This window comes from Pieris rapae, chromosome 4 (assembly GCF_905147795.1).
Source record: "Pieris rapae chromosome 4, ilPieRapa1.1, whole genome shotgun sequence".
NCBI lineage: Eukaryota > Metazoa > Arthropoda > Insecta > Lepidoptera > Pieridae > Pieris > Pieris rapae.
The window spans coordinates 4,165,804-4,181,814 of record NC_059512.1 but is presented as its reverse complement, the minus strand read 5'-3'; the positions used below and the strand labels follow the sequence as shown (position 1 = coordinate 4,181,814).

The window sequence follows — 16,011 nt, the reverse complement described above, 5'->3', positions numbered from 1 at the left end:
CAGTTTATTCTAATTTTATGTCGTTTTCCCACAACAAATGATACAGTAATGAAAGAGCTGTTCCTAATTAATTTATTAGCCATCTGCTAGTAAATGTACTGTGCACTTCAGTGCTTTAAAATAGTACCACTCGAACCACACTTGCATTCAATTGATTTCATTGAGATATGCGAACCTGAAAGCTATATTTTATATATACAAAATTGTAACTAGTCAATCTATGTAAAAAGAGCTATAAGGCGATATTACGAAATATAAGGAGGTAGGTATTGTAGTAATTATTTTCATCATTTTTTTCTAACTGTAAATGTTAATGGTACACATTAATAAATTACATTAGATTACCAAAGAATCCTTAAAATACTCTACTAATAATTTAATTTTAAGAAAAATATTAAGTCTAGTAGAACAATATTAATAAGTAGAAAAATACTAATCGCACGCCGCAGTCTTTACAAATGGAAAGTTTTTTAGGTGTTTGAAGGTTGAAAAGATAAAATTCAGGGTTTGTGATACTAAATAAAATTGCCTATCTGCAAGAAATCATTTGTGTTTCCGTGATTTATAAGGAGTGATCTGCGTTGTATTACGCTTATAAAATCAAAAGCAAGTGTAAAGTCATAATGTTGCTCTTAAACAGCCTCTTGCCCGATTGTCCCCTGTTCTATAAAAAAACAAAATAATGTCTAATAACAAGGGTAGTTTTAGTCTAATTATCTAATATAAAAAGAACATTCTAAAATATTAAAATGTTGATAGTCTTGATTTCAGAGCTTCTAGCATGACTTTTTTATTGTATTGGTCTAACATATATATTACAAATTAACATAATCATTTAAGCTTGGATCGGAAAAGTTTCGTAACACAATGTAAGCTAAATATTGCTCCATATATAAGTAAGTAACTCCTTGTAAGTGAAGATTATGTTGTTAGATTAAGAAATTGGCCGCAGTTTATCGTGAAATGATAAACCGCCGTGTTGCAACACCGAGGACAGTGCACACCGCACTGATAACATTTATATGAGTATAATCTTTTTCTAATGAAATAAAAATGATAAGGTTATAGGTCAATCGTGGCTTATTGTACGGTTCCAAAGGAAAAGTTAAAGTTTTATTGAATGTGTGCTGGAATGTAAGAGTATATGATGTATGTGAGTATTGCGTAACAATCTAAAACAAAAGACGATAGCGAGAATGAGAAAAGAAGAAATGAGAATGACGCCTCCTAATATGTCTGGGACAAAAGCTAGTCTCTCCCATTTGACATGTACTTGACAATAATTTAATCAAAACATTTTCATATTAAACTATTGAGAAGCACCTCTTGTAAGCACAATTTGTCCCAGAAAGATGAGTTTCGTGTTACCTAACTAAGTACCTAAATTAAATTTTTGACAGGTTTGAAAGTTTTATAACGAATTAGACTTGCTGTAATAATGTGTTTCGTAAAGGTTTTTCAATTGCTGGTATTTTGGTTAAAACAATCGATTAGTTAATTGTCTAATAAGTGAAATTAAATACGTATGTTATAAGAATTTCATAAGCAATGTATTACTAGGAATTGGTTTACGCAACCGCTGGCATTGTAGCGGTTTACCACGGTAATTGGATATAGTCTCATTCAAATGGTATCGTTGTATGGTAATATTGTACGATAATGATTATTAAATAAATATTACTAGTCACGTGTGTCCTGCAGTGAAGATTGTGAATGACTTGAGGTCTGAGGATCCCTGTTACTCTTAATTTTGCAGTCACATTTCTGTACCATTGTTTTATTTATTTATGCATGGTCATCATGTGGGAATTTAAATAAACTCGTCAAAAGAAGGCATGTTAGCATTTCTGACACTTTGTCATAATCACGAAAAATTTAATAAATGTGTATGCATACATTACGTATGTAAATTATTAAATCATCTAAGTTATAGATTTTGATTCTTGCCTACGAAAATATGTGGCCCTGCAGCCTATTTTGCAACGCCGGGGTTGGAACGAATACTGCTCCAAAGTCATAAGAATATTGGCTAGTTTATATACTTTGCGCTTAAATATTAATTTATCAACACGCACCTTTCTTATGACGTAGTTTGATAATTAAATATATTCATTCAGAAATTATTATGATTAATTAATGCTATTACACTTATTAATTAGTTACTAGAAAACAAACACATATATCACTATAATAGATCCAAAAAAAATCAAAGTTTGAATTTTGTTTTTCGATGTTTGAGGTTTAATTAAATTTCCATTCTAACATATCTTTTTATCTTTGATACCTTCACGTTTTGAAGTGAGTTATTTCCCCGTTTTGTGATGGACTCAAAAACTATTAGATTTTTGAAGTGAAACTTCTTTAGAATCGTTGTGATTTCAAACCGGATGCAACGAAAAAGCGACAGTAAAAAGAGACAGAAACATTAATTCATATGATTTAACGTGGGAGAAAATGAGATAGATAAACTTCTTTCGAATCGTCGTGATTTCAAACCGGATGCAGCGGTAAAGAGAGACAGAAACATCAATTCATCATATGATTTAACGTGGGAGAAAATGAGATAGGAGGCATTATACAGCCTCTATTTACTGCCGCTTTTTTTTTTATCGAATTTCAAACTTTCGTTGTTTTAGTTTTTGTCAAATTAAAGATTTATATTAAACTTATAAATTAAAATGTATAATTAAAATATACTGTTTTTAAAGAACACACACATTTAGATAGTGGAAAATGATTAATTTATATTTGTTTTTGAAGGTTTCACTTCTACCATGTGTGAATTGCACAAATGTTTTTTTTTTCAAATTATATAATATATTATTAACTCCTGCAGTATTGCCATGGAAAATAATATTGCGACATTTTTTTTATTTGTTCCTAGTTTTTTCTTATAAGATATTGCTATCCGCTAATGGGCAGATTATGAAAAATAGAAATTACCTAATACGAATGAACAAAAATGCATAAGTATGTTGCGGAACATAGATTTGTTTTAAATAATCAGTCTAATTAGAAACAGATGTAGTTCGTCTATATTGGAAAGCGTCTGTCATTTTAAAATATCTAAACGGGTTAATACGTTGGTGCATTGAGTACAAATGTACTTGAGCTGTTCTAATTTTTGTTTAAAAGGGCATAAACAATAGAAAATGCAATTAACCTTCACCTGAAGTGTTGCTGCATACTTTAGTTTTACAATTATGTATCCTTTTACTTATATTTTTAACCTACTTTTAACAGGAATTTGATCGTATAACGATGTGTGATATTTTTTATTTCTGCTCGTATGTTTGAATTCAAATTTCTTCACTAAAAAGACATGGAAATGAAACTTTTTGATTTAATTTAAATATACATATTGTACTAAGCGAACAGTCTAAATTAAATATTTAACAGTTAAAAACGAAATCGGTTGAGTATTTGGAGATATTTGGAGTTAACTTTGGTGAAATTTTTGTTATTAGTACACATTTGAGATTTATCCTTAACAATACGGTCGAAAAAATATCTCGGCCTTTGACCAGTTGATTTAAAGTAATAAGTTATAAACACAATACTTAATTTAATTATCTTAACTGAAGACAATAAACTAATATTAAAGCCTCAGACGTCATTTAAGCAAAAAGTAGTAGAACGGAACCGATCCGGAAATGAAATGCCGATTGCATTTCTACGTGTAGCTACGTGTCTGGTTATAAATGGAATAGAAATGTATACGAATATTTCAAGCGGTTTTTTTAATAAAACATGGCGGGAAAACGCTAAGTTTGTTGTAAATTTGTTTATGGATGTAGTAGTAGTTCTTTGTAATAGTATTATAATTGAAAGTATATCTAATTTTTCTTTACAAAACAGATATTTTTAAGCTTATCCTCTTTGTTCAGAGCCATTTTTGTCAAATGGTATTTTAGCGATGGATTTCCAGGTGATTTTATCTGGCAACAGAAAAAGTAAGTATGAAAGTCGTGATTGTGGAATGTCAGACACAGATAAAAATAAAAGCATTTGGACAAATGTACTCATTACACATTAGCTGGCACTTTCTCAAGTAATTGAATTTTGCGTTTCCATCTGACTTTGCCTAGTTTTAATTATATAACGGTTAATAATAACCTAATATTTCGTCATTTTGACCGCGAGTTTTCAGTACACCCACTGCTGTAATCTTTCGCGAGGTAAAGCAACGTTGTGATTGGTCGAGTCAAATGGCGTGATACTGCGCGTGCCGCGTGCGCAATGTGCCGACATTGAATGCCTAGTACGATTTATCAGCTATCGGTCGTAGCGTCGGTATCGCGTTTGGTATATAATCAGAGAAACTTAAACCTTAGCTCTGTATCCTATAGTTTCTAATTTAGTTGAAGAATTGAAACGGATACAACATTCTGAATGTTTACTTATTATGAGACTTATTTCCTGGTGAATAAGGTTGAAATTGCATTAAATATGTATGCGAACATCGGTTGACTTTTTTGACTGTAGGCTTGCAACGCTGGTGCCCACACGCTACGTTAATAAAATTCTCAAGTGACGTAAACCTCACGTCGAACCACGCGGTTTAACGTCACCCAACAGTAATAAACGAAGGTCATTGGTCGCGTTGGATTAGCAATTCAACGATTTTCCTAATAAATGTTAAATTATATCTCCATTTCCGACCTACATTGACTGGACAAGTTCAAGATCATCGTTATGCAAAATGCTTGGTAAAGCTTTAGTTTATGCAATGTCCTACTTGGCTCGAGAAACAAACATGTAATTTTAAATGGTAATAATGAACTGATGCTCGTTTATAAGTCTCAATTAATGCTAATAAATAATGACATAAAACATTTGTACAAAATTTAACTGAGCTATTAAAATGTAATAAGTATTTTGTTAGTATTCAGGTTGGCGTGTTAATACTGTTTACATCGTTAAATGGGTATTTTACATTATTAATTTAAGTACCTGTGTTCATATTTTAAAGTAATCGAAACGGAAAGTGTGTACCATTCAGTAGAGAAAGTAGCATCTTTCTCAGGCCTTGCTCTACAGCAGTAGCCACTCAGTTTTCTGAATGTGAGGAGCCACTTATTACTTTCGCCATATGTTTCGTGTGTAATTAAAATATATGATATATAGAAAATATTTTTGTAGGGCCTAATATCTCTTCATGTAATAAGTGAAAGTCGTTTCTGATCACGTTCGTTCGTGTATTATCGATTGAGCCTTTTGTTAGTTTATCAAATGAAAAAAATACTTTTATGGGGCTACAACAATGTGTTCGGGGTGCAATCAAAAGAATGATTAATGTCACAACGATTCAATGGGAAATAACATAAGGATTTAACACTGATGAATGAGGCCCTTTTCTGTTTCTTTGAAGAAATTATGTAGAATTTTAACGTGCTTAAATACGCATTTAATAAAATTGTTATATATTTCTAACGATTAAAAAAATCTGGATATTTCGGTATAAACTGTATGTATAAGACGAAAGTGACATTCGCAACAATAATTGTTTCTCCTTGTAAGACGCAGGAGGCTTTTCTTTAAGATTTAACAATATGATTGTTTAAACCGACATTTAAATGTCTTTATGTTCCTGCGTTTTTTTATATTAATAATTAGCGCTTACAGAGTATTATACACGTTTATGCTACAGAATCAGGTTTACAATAAGAAATAATAACGAAGGCCCAAATTTCGTTGAAACTTAATTTCAGACATTTTTGCGGCCATTCGAGTATGAACTATTCGATTACCCACGCCTTATCGGATATACTTGTTTATTTTGCAAATCTTATGGACACACCCATCAGTTAAGGCAAATAAATCGCATTATGTAATGTGTGTATGCCCTGATTTATTCTATTTAATATTCTACTTAATAACATTTGTATACTCTTAACACAAGATATGTAATGAGCTATTTAAACTGCCGAGTTAAATAGTACGCAATACTCTCAAATGTGAAATGTTTTGTCCTTATCATTCGTGTGTTAAGAAATAAGACAAAATGTTTTTTAACTGCCTTTGAGTAAAAATTGGTGTTCGTCAATTGGCCAATACCTATACTTTCGCAGCTATAATCATACATGTATGTTTTTAAAGCCAAGCTTTAGAATCAAATAAATCTCAAATAAAAATATCTAAATATATATTATGACCCGTGTGTTCTATGACTGTTTGAAGTAATTTATGATACATATACCTTTGTTTCGTTATTGCGGTTATCGTATAGTTATTGATAACAGACCATTGGTTTTATCGGGTTCGTTTTATATGGATTAATTTTTATTTTTTAGATTGTACTATCAATCGAAGACCGTATATTTACTTTGACTTTTTAAGGTTAAACACGATGTATGATAAATGTAAGAAATGGTTACCATGGTAACATCATGTTCACGCAATACGCCTTCATCCCATGTTGCCTTACAAAATTAGAAATGTACGATATTCTTTGAATGTCCTAGTTACTTAACTTTTTTTAAAATTACTAATTTAATTTGATACTTTAAATACTTGTATTTTATTTAATCTGAATCGTTTACACCTGAGACGCTTATTACGTTTTTGTATATAGTAATTATTAAGAAAAAAAATATTTCCAAATATCTTTCTTAAATTCAACATTAATATGATTAGATATACATTTTACGGGTTGCCTTTTAGAGTGTATTATAAGCTTCATAGGCTTTAATTAATAATGAAATATGGTAATTTTAATTGAATATGGGTCTTCTGGTACCCCTTATTTAAGCAAACCGCTGTGTCATTGTATAAATATATGCAATGTAATCTTTGTTCATTCTCGCAATCCAAATGATTAATGATGCAGTGTTTAAACGACCATTTTGAATAAAATTAACTTACGGTTTTGGTTGGGTAGATGAGTATTAATTGTAAATTCTATGTAGTTTTCACGACAATGCCACAGCTGTTTTTATCATATAGAGTCCATAGCCGTGTTAAAAGTATTATTAGCCGTGTTATAAGTGTTATTATTTAATTTTTAACAATAGTGTTAGCTTTTATAAGTCAAATTTGAAGTAATACAGAATACGTAAAATCAGTGAAGTGAATAATAGTGAATCTAATCAAGCTATGAAGTGCCATGGCTGTAATAACGTATTAAATGTCGATCATTTTTTAAAGTGTAATAATTGCAAACGCAAGTTTTGTTATGAATGCCTTGATGTTGCTGCCGGGTCGACTAAGCAGCTCAGTGCTGAGCAATTGGCATCACTTAATTGTCCTCTGTGTCAGAATGTAACTCGGCGTAAAAACAATGACGATAATACTCCTGTCCGGCGGGGTCGCAATAACCAATCACCAAGCGCCTCCTCATATATAACGACGTGTAAAGAGCCGGAGTGTGATTTTGCTACGAAAACTTCTGCAGGCGCTGACTTTTCTAAGCAGCCGGTTACGTTGGACAGTATTAGCAAACTTATAGACTTGAAACTGTCCCCTGACTCATCGTTTATGCTAAATCTACGGTCCGCGCTTAGAAAGGACTTGAAGGATATGGTGACCGACGAGGTTAGCCGAGCTGTTGAGTTGGTAAAGGCTGACTTCACGACGACAACGGATTTTATCATCTTAGAACAAAATGATCTGAAGTCAAATATTGCAGACAAAGACAATCGAATCAGGGTACTCGAGACTGAACTTACGAAATCTCAAAACACGTTATCAAAACTCCAGAGTCGTTTATTTACAGTTGAAAAGATTTCACGTGACTTAAACCTCGAGATTCACGAGGTACCCGAAAGCAAGACTGAGAATCTGATGGAGTTATTCAAAAAACTCTGTGAGTGTTTAAATGTTGTGGTATCTGAGAGTGATGTTAAAGCATGTCGTCGTGTAGCTAAGATGGACTCAAACTCCAAAAGGCCGCGAAACATAATAGTTACCCTCTCAACGCAGCGTCAGCGTGATACACTCTTGTCTGCGTTGACTCGCTTCAATAAGTCCCACCCTGACACCAAACTATCTACTACCGATATTGGTATTGGCGGCTCGTCGTCGAGCAGGATATACTTGTCTGAACATTTGTCTCCTGAAGCTAAAGAGTTACACCATGCGGCACGTAAATTTTCTACTGACAAGAACTACAGGTTTGTTTGGGTGCGATATGGCCAAATTTATGTTCGTAAGGATGAATCAAGCCCGGCCATTCTAATTAAAAGTCATGATTCCTTCACTAAATTGTCTTAATTGTTATTACTACTACTAATTTGTTTGTTTATCATTGCTTAGTAAGTTACTTGATCAATTTTTGTTTTTATATACTGAATCACACGTTATTTCCACAATGATTAATATATTTTATCAAAATGTAAACAGAATTCGTAGCAAGTTAACTCAATTTTCTTTAAATCTGTTAAATTCTAACTTCGATATTATATGCTTGACGGAAACGAACTTAAATATGAGTGTTTTCGATGGCGAAGTTGTTGACGCCCGTTACAATCTCTTCAGACGAGATCGTGCGGATTCCTCCAGTGCTAAAACCGAGGGAGGTGGAGTTTTACTCGCCGTCCATAAAAAATACCAGGTCATCCGTCAAGCATCGTGGGATAGTGATATGGAGGATGTCTGGGTTACTCTTATTCCTGAAGCACGTGACACTTCTCGCATAAATTTATGTGTTTGCTATTTGCCTCCTGATATTAGAATTAACAAGCTTGAACTCTTTTATAGCCATTGCCAAAATTTACTTCTTAATCGTTTCCCTTTGGATAATTTCTTATTAATTGGTGATTTTAACACACCTGATTACTCTGATTCGATTAATCCCTCTCTGTCAATTTCCCCTAACCCGAGTAAGAAGCTCCTTCTACTAAATGAATTAATGTCACTGTGTAATCTAAAACAGCATAACTTTATCACAAATGCAAACGCTCGCTTGTTGGATTTGGTGCTTTCTAATATAGATTGTATAAGTGTCAATGAAACACTTGCATTAAGTTTGTTAGATAAAAATCATCCCGCAATTTTGATTACTCTTTCTCCGATTCAGATTTCTAAAGGGCTTCAACGCGCTAACATTAAACGGCTTAATTTTGCTAAATGTAATTTTGAAAACATTAAATCTGAACTCCAGTCTGTGAACTGGTCCGAAATCTTATCGTCCCCTTGTATTGATGAGTGCACCGAAGCTTTTTATGAGCTTTTATTTGAAATAATATCAAGAAATACACCAAGTTGTTGTAGCAAATTCTCATCTTATCCAGTCTGGTACAGCAAATCCTTAATTAAATGTAATAAAGAAAAAAACTTATATCATAAACGGTTTAAGAGGTTTGGGAATCCCCGCGATTACGACGTTTTCTCTTTGCTGAGGGAGAGATGCAAATTTCTTACCAAGATTTGTTACGACAAGTATATCGCATCCATCGAGGACTCGTTGGTCAAGGACATAAAATCATTTTGGAGATTTGTGAATAATCGTAAAGGCCATATTTCAGTGCCTCACACCATGACACTTGAAAATACTTCTGAGACAGACGGTCAGGGGATATGTGACCTTTTTTCGCGATACTTTGGTTCAGTTTTTGACGATAAAACTAATAAAACTATATACACTGACCAATCTGGTGCTGTAAATAACACGTATTTTAATATATTATCTGGCTTTTCTATTACGGTAACAGATATCAAACGTAAAATAGATAGTTTGGATATTAACAAAGGGGCAGGTCCTGACCTTCTGCCTCCTATTTTCATAAAAAGTTGCGGAAAGGAGTTGTCCATTCCATTATGTGTTCTCTTTAATAAATCGTTAACTAGTGGTGTGTTTCCTAGGCGCTGGAAAACTGCCCACATAATACCTATTTATAAAAGTGGTGATAAGTCCAATTGTAAAAACTATAGACCGATAAGTATTTTATCTTGCGCTGCTAAATTATTTGAGTCAGTGATGTATACTCATCTGTTCAGTCATTTTAAGCCTGTTCTTTCAGACAAGCAACATGGTTTTGTTAGAAACAGGTCTACGGTCACTAACCTTCTGGAATACAAAAACTATCTCTGTCAAGTGTTTGCCACAGGTGGCCAAGTTGACTCTGTTTACACTGACTTCTCTAAGGCTTTTGACAAAGTAAATCACCATCTGCTCTGTCATAAGTTAGCGTCACATGGTATCCACGGCAGTTTATATAGATGGATCTGCTCATACCTAGACTCTAGAACTCAGTTGGTTGCGTTAAAGGGCTTCATCTCTGCACCTATCGCAGTTACATCGGGAGTACCTCAGGGTTCCCACTTAGGGCCATTATTCTTCGTAGTTTTTATTAATGACCTTATTCAACAACTGTCCTGCAATTGTCTCTTATATGCAGATGACTTAAAAATATTTACTTCTATTACTAATTTAGATGACTGCTTAACATTACAGCGTGATATCAATACCGTATCACAATGGTGCAAGACGAACTACATGTATTTAAATATAGACAAGTGTTTTGTCATATCGTTTACTAATAAACGAAACAAAATCGTATGGAACTACGTCATAGATGGTCAATTAGTTAACAGATCAGATGTTGCAAAAGACCTAGGTATCCTGTTCGATGACAAGCTTTCATTCCGTGCCCACTATAGTCACATCACGTCTAAAGCAAACCATCTACTGGGTTTTATTCTTAGATCCACAAAAGGTTTTAAAAATCCTCGTAGCACCTTGTACTTATACTTCAGCCTCGTAAGAAGTATATTAGAATACGGTAGTCCTATATGGTCGCCGAATTATAAGGTGCACATTGACGATATTGAACGAATTCAGAGGAAATTTCTCAGAATTTTATGTTATCGTATAAAACCTGGCCGGTCTAACTTAAATTATTGCGATAGACTCCTGAAATTTATAGTTCAACCATTAGAATCCAGACGCATAGTCTTCGACTTAGTTTACCTTTACAAAATCACCCACTCCATTATAGACTCTCCCGAACTACTAGCTCACATTAGCCTTAACATTAGATTTAGTGCCCGTAGAGCTAACGAAGTCAATTTATTTTCCCTTCAAACTTATAAGAATAACATCTCTTTTTACAACCCTTTGACCAGGATGGCTCGTCAATATAACGAGATGGCAAAGAGCAACCACTTACTTGTGGACATATTCTGTCGCAACATCAATAAATTCATTAGAGTCGTTAAAGACATCCTCCATCGTAGGTTAAGTGCTGACCCTTGTGGTCCTGGTTAACGTTACGTTAAATTGGTGTCGAGGAACTTATTATTATTATTATTATTGTTTTTTTTTTTACTATGTTACCTTTGTTAGTTATGAGCCTTTTATTGATGTAACATTAATTTTGCAGTGTGCACATGGTTTTACATTAGAATCCTGTTCATAACTATTAGTTTTAAGTTTATTTTTGTAAAGATTATAATGTGTTTTGTGCACCAAATAAATAAATAAATAAATAAATATAGATACTTCGAACCCTGGTTTTCAATGTTTTGTATTGCAAATCATTTACCAGAATTCAATGGCGGAATACTTACAGGCTCTAGAAGCGTTTGGGCTTTTTATCTTACTATACTTTGTCTATTTACACAATATTGAGGGTAGTCGCAAAAATCTAATATAATTTTTTGTAACCTAATCCATGTAAAATATCAGTAACGTATAAAACATAATGCACTTCAGATATTATGAAACCCGCAGAGTGCTAATTAAACAGGTTAGGAGTTCCGGTTAGTATTTTCATTTTTTTATTTGGTGAGCGTTGGCCAGTCAACCACTCAAGGTTAGCTTTGAGGCTACCTCCTTTTAGGGAATTATAATTCGTCCCATCCGTGATTTTGATTGATTGACGGGGATGTTGTATGGAGACGTTGAAGGTTTTTTTAATAACCTTAACTTATGCATTTTTATAAGACATGCGAAATATCGAAACGTCTTATTTTAAATTGCATTTCAGAGGGCAAATTTAATTTTAATATGTATGTAATTAATATGTATTTAATGTAATTCATTTAAAATTAATTTTAAATTAATTACACCAAGTTAATCAACATCCGACCGTTTCAGTAATCTTTTCAATGGTTTTTCGTTGCAGGCGTGCTGGATGATGTCAAAAAGGAGTTTGCCATCGGCGATGATAAGGCGGGCCTGCTTCAGACGGTGTTCGTGGTGGCATATATGATATTCGCGCCTATTTTCGGCTACCTGGGTGACAGGTATTCGCGAAGGGCGATCATGGCGTTCGGAGTGGGTCTGTGGAGTGCCACGACGCTTATCGGGTCTTTTATACCGGTTAGTATTTTATTTTTGCGATCATTAGGATGATAATGGTTTTTTTTTGCAGAAGCTTTCATTTTTTTTAAATTTATTTTTTTCAATGTCGAATAGGGGCCGATAGATAATGTGTAGGTATATATATGTAAAAAAGTAAATAATTTACGTAATACATACTTGAACGGCTCCATAGGAAAATACAAATCAAGGAATTTAAAAATATGACAAATACAAGTAACGTTTAAATTCAAGAATTGTAAATACAATTTAAAATTTGTGTTAGTCTTTTTAATATTTTGGTTCAAATAAATAGGCATAGATAGCTCTATGGTCCTCGTGACGAATAGTAATATGTTTAGTCAGGGACTCAATAAGTTATGATCATTTCATTTATATCAGTTTTTCCATTTTGCTGTACGTATATAGGAAAATTGCTATAAATTGTTTTATTAATTAAAATTCATTTTACCTCAATCATACGATGCTGTAATTATTTATAATGATTGTATTATTAAAGGATAAATGTTTGTCGGGTTTCCCTGGGACCTGCAAGTTGACGGGTTTTTGTAAGCCGATAGAATAATTGTTTAATCTAGACTTAGCCCAAGGGTTATAGTAATAAATTTTACTAAGTAAATAAGATATTGATCTTGAAGAAAGACACTAAAATTACATTTAAAGAAGCAAAATGAATATTGTTGTTTCCTATTAGTGATACGACGTCAGTGAGCACATAGTTGGCAAACATTCTTATATACTGTATTATTTCTACAGAATCAATACTGAACTTTATGCTCCGCCAGGATTGCAAGGTCAAAGCTGAATATTTAGATTTAAGTGTAATCTTTCTTATTATTTCTTCGTTTCTTATTAATATTTTTTGCAGGATTTTGCAACATTCGCGGTATTTCGTGGTCTAGTGGGCATTGGTGAGGCGTCATACTCCACGATAGCTCCGACAATCATCAGCGATCTCTTTGTGGGCAATGTCCGGTCAAAGATGCTTGCCTTTTTCTACTTCGCGATTCCGGTTGGAAGGTAAGATTATATAGCTTTATTCTTTCCGACTAACAATATTTCTTAAAGTGGAAAATACATCGGATTTAGACGTTGAATACGTAGTAGTTAAGGGGTGCTTATTATACAAATAAACGCGATAGAAAACTGGCTCCGGGGTCCGTCCCTTTGCTGCAAAGAGACGGACCCCGGACCCAGCCGGACTGAGAAAAAACAAACAGTTAAAAAAATATGAGTTAATAAAAAGACCTATTTATTTTTTAACAAATTTTCGTATATTAGAAATGTGACCAAGAAAAAAAAACAACCAATATAAAATATAAACACTTATTAGTTGTTATATTTTATAGAACCTAAAAAGTAGAGGCAGACCATTCCATTTCTCTCCATCGCCAAGTCTATTCAAATTCTCGACCTGTATTTTTAATTCCATCAAACTACATTTAGTGACCTACCTCTTTTTATTATCTAAGAAAAAAGATACCACAGTGAGCTTGGTTAGCGAAGCGCCACTCATGCGAGCAATACAAATAATAAACAAAATTTCTATTGAGGTAGACCTATTTGTTTGTAGACAGGTTGAGTTTACAAGAGTTGCTTGCTATATTTTTTTTAAAATATATGTTTTTTTATGTAGGATAATCGGTATGGGCATTAATGTGTCGATCTAACGAATTGGTAGTAATGAAGATATAACAATTTTGTGGAATAAATAAATAAATCAATCTCTTCTGCTTCCTATTCTTGATTATGTGGACTCATGGCATGGCATGGCATGATTGCCTGTATACGCTTTATATTTCCACCATTTAGACCATATGTCTAAATTCAACAGGCGGTTGGCGACGATTCGAGGATTATAAAACTTCTTTTAAAATTCTTCTATATAATCTTTTCTTAACCATATATTCCTCCTATTCAGCTCAATCGTGTCATACTCAATAAGCTTTTAGTTTATTTTACTAATTTTTTGTATTATTTTAGGTTCAGTTTGGTAATATTTCAGTCTTACTTGTAATTTTGTTTTTGATGATGTTTTTGATTTGTTTATGCAGTTTTCTTTAAAATTTAGTTAAGTAGGGCTAACTTATCAATATTTTAATATTGTTTTTTTATAATATTAGATTTTAAGTGCAGACTGCAGTAGTGTAAGATAGACCTTGCATTTAACAGTCGTGATTCGGCCATTTTGAATTTATTTCTGGGTGTTTAAGAGAGCCAAGAATCTGATAATGATTTAAGTATTTATAACCCAGTTACTAGGTAAATAAATATGTACACAATGTAATGTTAAAAAGGCCGGTTTGACAAACATAGGAAACCTAGCGTATACTATAAGCATTTTGGTTCGTTTTCCGCCTTCCTTTTTAAAGTACTTTTTAATTCGGTCCATAAGTGCCGTAAAATACAATAAGTTGTATATCCATGAGAGCAGTCGTGATTTATATTATTTGGCAATTAAGATATAAAAACAAATTATGTATATCTAAAAATAAATGAATCACATCGCGTCATTACGTCATAATCGCGCGAGACGGATTTGTTGTTGACATTGGGTGATTGAACTTAACGGGTCATAGGGGGCGGTGATAATGGATAAGTTTATCTGGAGAATAATAATTATAGTTCAGCTGAATACTCCACTTTCTTCAAATGTAGGGCTTCCAATGCGTATTACTGAGGTATTAAAAACTATTATTATGAACAACGCGCGGCAATGCATGCTTGACTAAGCATATTCTGTTGAATAATTTCCCAGCATTCATTGAGCTGTTATTAAATTACCCGCATTTCTTTCTAGAAAACATTTGACTCTTAAAATTAGAAATAAAGATTCCCTAAACAAAGTAGAATTTTTCTGTTGTATCAAAATGCCATATTGGAGTTAACTACCGTCAAATTTCTATTGGCCCACCGCGTTTAATCGCGAAATATTAGAAAACGTAGTTTTTGTCTTTATATATTCGTTGTAATAGAACATTACCTTCGTTCGGCTTGCGTCATGTTTTAATTCGCGTATGATCGGTCGATAATTACAGCTAATTTTAGATTTATACGCGTAATTTGTGTTGATGTTTTGATTTGTTCTATCGTGTTTTTGAACCCAGTCTGATAATATTTATAGACAGATAATATTTACAGAACTCTGTATGATGATTTTAATTTCTTGCACCTTGATTTTAAGAACAAAGAAACAATGATTATGCTATCGTCAACTTATTTACAACCTAGTTACACAATAAACTTCCGTTTGGATTACACATACCTTCATTTGATAGACAATATTGTATCACAAGTCTGTACAATATTTATATAATCTTTGTCTGAATTCCGAATTAAGGATATTTACTAATATTACGTAAAATATATCGCGACTTGAAAAGTAAAACTATATTAAGGTGACAAACGCAATGCCCCATGCCCTATTAAGGTTACGAAGTTTCAAACTGTTCGTGACTTCCAAAGCATCAATTTTGAGCAACTCCTAAATAATTTACTGTATGACGAATACTAAAAGTGCGTAGGACGTAACTTAATTAAGATGTCAATTACATGTACCGCTTCCCTCTTGATTTGTAATGACTTAAGGATATCCTGAGAGCGTGTCAACGACATTCTTAATGGAAATAATTTAGGGGTCGGATCTTGAGGGTTACATCCTAACCTTGGTAATGCAAAAGGGAAAAGATGCAAGACGTGTGGAAAAGTACGGAAATTTATAGTTGTTGTTTGTCGAGTGCATGTCAATA

General features: G+C 33.1%; 1 protein-coding gene across 4 annotated transcripts in view; it reads left to right on the top strand.

The window, feature by feature from the left end:
• The window catches only part of LOC111003428 (protein spinster), a 32,028-nt gene that overhangs the window by 8,301 nt on the left and 7,716 nt on the right, over nt 1-16,011 (top strand). For all 4 annotated transcript variants that reach the window (XR_006750182.1, XM_045628046.1, XM_045628045.1 and 1 more), the window contains exons 2-3: nt 12,066-12,262; nt 13,131-13,282. Coding sequence is in view for 3 of the 4 variants with exons in the window: in XM_045628046.1 (XP_045484002.1) it covers nt 12,066-12,262; nt 13,131-13,282 (349 nt within the window). In the remaining variant the exon portion in view is untranslated. The remainder of the gene's footprint in view (nt 1-12,065; nt 12,263-13,130; nt 13,283-16,011) is intronic.